General features: G+C 41.9%; 1 protein-coding gene across 1 annotated transcript in view; it reads right to left on the reverse strand.

The window, feature by feature from the left end:
- Positions 1–3,474, reverse strand: part of OGT (O-linked N-acetylglucosamine (GlcNAc) transferase) — a 34,916-nt gene that overhangs the window by 1,072 nt on the left and 30,370 nt on the right. The window contains exons 18-19 of the mRNA XM_025205082.1: positions 1,362–1,514; positions 684–936 (exon numbers count right to left, since the gene is read on the reverse strand). Of these exons, the coding sequence (XP_025060867.1) occupies positions 684–936; positions 1,362–1,514 (406 nt within the window). The remainder of the gene's footprint in view (positions 1–683; positions 937–1,361; positions 1,515–3,474) is intronic.

Genomic DNA, 3,474 nt, shown 5'->3' on the forward strand with positions numbered 1-3,474 from the left:
TCACACATTAGTAAGGTTCACACCTTCCATCCTCAGTACTGAATCCCCATACTGGCCTGGAGGCCAGCCAGTTCTGTTATTTTAATGGTTAAAAATTAGTCTGCTACTTTAGGTGCTGACAGGACTTTATTCCATTTTGATTGCTAATGTTCACTAAACTCCACATGGCATCTTCTACTCATTCCACAAAATGAACCTACTTACTATTCTAGGTCAGTTCCCAGTTTTACAGCAATATCCTCATATTCCTGTCTACTCTTTGCAATAAGCTCAAGACAACCGAGGCAAGTAAGCTGGGATGCAGCAACTCGTGACGCAAGTGTCTCTCCTGTAAAATAAAGAACACAGCATCAAAACTTTCTGATTCTTAACATGTCTATTAAATAAAATTATTTCTCTCCTTCCTCTCCAAAAATATGCACAGAAGGGACTGTCACTACAAAATGCTACTTATGAAGTATAACCAAACCCAACCACTAAGTAGGGTATAATGGAATTGGGCTGCACTTAAATTCAGCTCGTAGCACAGAAAGAAGGTGAATTTATGTTTGTCCATGAACTCAACAAACTAAGCATTTATATTAAGAAAACCAACATCAGAAACAGGAGCTGCAGATCTATAACTGCATTCAACGTAACCAGCCATCATACAGTTTAACAGTTTTGTTTTCCTGACACATTACCTGGCATAGTGACCATGGGAGTCCCAGCCCATAGTACATCCATCCCGGTAGTATGCCCATTACAAAGTGGAGTGTCTAGACAAACATCAGCCAGCTGGCCCCTTCTCACATGTTCCTCTTTTGGTGCAACGGGAGAGAAGATGATTCGATTCTGGGAAAGGCCCAGGTTCTGGGCATATTGTTGGATATTGGGTTCTCCTACAGCTGGGAAACGCAAGAGCCATAATACGCTGTTTGGAACTCTCTTAAGAATCTAAGAACAAGTCAGGAAGAAAACAGAAAAAGCTTTCAGAAACATCGCCTTCTGACAAGGCTATAAAGGTCACTGTGCCAACAGAATTAAAAACTTGTTTCACGCAGCCCACTAAAAAGCCTGTCAAAGAAATGATGATTTTCACCAATTAGCAACATGGTTCGATTTTAAATCAGACCTAAAAGGGTTCTAGTCCCATTAACACCCTACCCCCCACATAGAAGATTGTTCATAGGATACGGGCTTCTTTCAAACCATGTAAATATTCCCAACAAGTCAGGCACATACTTTTTTCTGAACTCAATGCAGACGACTACTTTAGAGGCCTGTGGTTCATGGTAAAACTATTCCTGTAGACAAGACAACAGCCAAATTCTAGAGATCTGACCTGATGCTTCATGACAAACAAACATATAGCTACTCACATTAGCCCACATTTGTAAAGTGGAAGGATCAATCTTATACAGCTGGTTAAAGTTGCAGTACACAACAGCATCCTCTGGTAATCCATACTGAGAACGGGTGGTAACAATGATGGTACGTGGAACCTCTTCTCCAGTTGCTGCCTTATTGTTGATCTACAGAGAACACAAGAAGTTCAGTTATTAGAGCATTAAAATAGCCTGAAGCCAACTCAGACCACAGGGTGTCTACTCAAAACAGTTCATTAAAAAATTTTATAGCATCGTGACATTTAACTCAGGCAAACTTTATTAAATACAAGGGCAAGTAAGGTTACCCACCCATCCATCACTTAGGCTCTTAGAACGTACAGACAATATGCCTAAGCAGTTGCATGCCCTTTGCTTAACGTGCAGCCCCAAATATTCAAAGGACACTGCTATAAAAGGGGGCACGCCACTGCCTGCCTCAGTTCCTTCCATTACCTCGAGCAACCAAAGCTGAAACTAGAACTCTGAAGACAGCGGGAGTGGCACGCAGAGATCAAGCACATTTATTAAGAAAGGAAATGAGGTGGAATAGATCTGGACTTCAGTTAAGTATGCTGCTATCTCATGAGAAGTTAGTTAAGCCAGAGAAAACAGGGATTCACAAATCCGTAAAACAGGTAAGAAACTGGATAGAGAGATCATTAGCAGACTTTGACAAAGACTGGTCTTGGTCTTATACAAGCATGTTCATTAAGAACCTCAAAAGTTAATACAGGTGTGTACTAATGAAATTTGATGAGACAAATTTAGGAGGCATCATCAATACAATAGACGAGTAAAATAATACTCAAAGAAAATGATAACATTAAGGAATAAAGATTAATTTAACAGGCCATGCACTTTAGAACTAATAAGCATTTTGGCTATAAACTGGGGAGAATGCATTAAGAAGAAAGGTCTAGTTGTATTTTGCTAATCACAGGACACTTATAAGCCACTAAGTGTGCTGCCACTATCAAAAGGGTACCTTAGCGTAGGTCAAACATGGAATTTCCAAGAAAGATTGAGAAATGTGAACGCTACTGTACAAAAGGAGTAGTGAAACTAATCTCGAGTACTGTGTGCAATTCTGATCATGCCCGGTTCCCTCATGCCCTTCCCCCTGCAAATAAACTTCTAACTGTCACAGGCACAGAAAAGGGCTACAGGGACAGTCAGAAGAATGGTGGCAGTCTATCAAAACTCAGATTGTATAACATAACAAAACAAAAAGAACACAATGAGGTCCATAAATTCCTCAGGAGGATAAAGTGTGAGAAAGTAAGAAGAGCTATTAAAAGCTTAAGGACAGTTATGGAACAAAAACAAATGGGTAAATATTGGCTGCAAAGCAGAAAGCTTATAAGCATGGGAAGAGTGTTGTTCTGGAATACCTTTTGCATAGAATAACAGGGAGCAAAATTGATAAGTCTGTGAATGGGCTCAGATGATCTGGTTACTTGCATGAGCAGACAGGCAGGATGCAGTGACCCCTTCCCAGTCCAACATTTCTAATTTGAGGGGGTCACTCACCTGTACCCAAACATTCATATTGTTGGGAGTTTGGAGAGGCCTTCGTCCCTCTGGACGGTGGGACAGAGGCCTTAACTCAAACAATGGTACTAACTGAAACTGCATCTGCTCTAAATGGGAGCACTATACAACAATAATCTGTGAACCTGAAGTGGTACCTAGAGATGGCTAATGTCAGGAGGAGACCAGGGTCCAGTTCAGCGAGGATGCCACAGAGGTTAAATACTACTGTCACTGGCCCTATGCCTCCCTTCCCCTCAGGCCAATACCTATCCCCAGTGGGGCTCCATACCCTGGATTTTAGCAGTGGGCCCTAACTCCACTCAACCCATCCCCAAATTCCTGCTCCCCTTCAGAATCATAGAAAATGAGAGTTGGAAGGGAGCTCAGGACGTCATATCTAGTCCAACCCCCTGCTCAAAGCAGGGCCAGCCCCAACTACATCATCCCAGCCAAAGCTTTGTCTAGTCAGCTCTTAAAAACCTCCAAGGATGGAGATTCCACAACCTCTTTGGGCAGTCTGTTCCAATGCTTTACTACCCTCCTACTTAGAAAGGTCTGCAGGGCCAACAAA

Source organism: Alligator sinensis, unplaced genomic scaffold (assembly GCF_000455745.1).
Source record: "Alligator sinensis unplaced genomic scaffold, ASM45574v1 scaffold1059_1, whole genome shotgun sequence".
Taxonomy (NCBI): domain Eukaryota; kingdom Metazoa; phylum Chordata; order Crocodylia; family Alligatoridae; genus Alligator; species Alligator sinensis.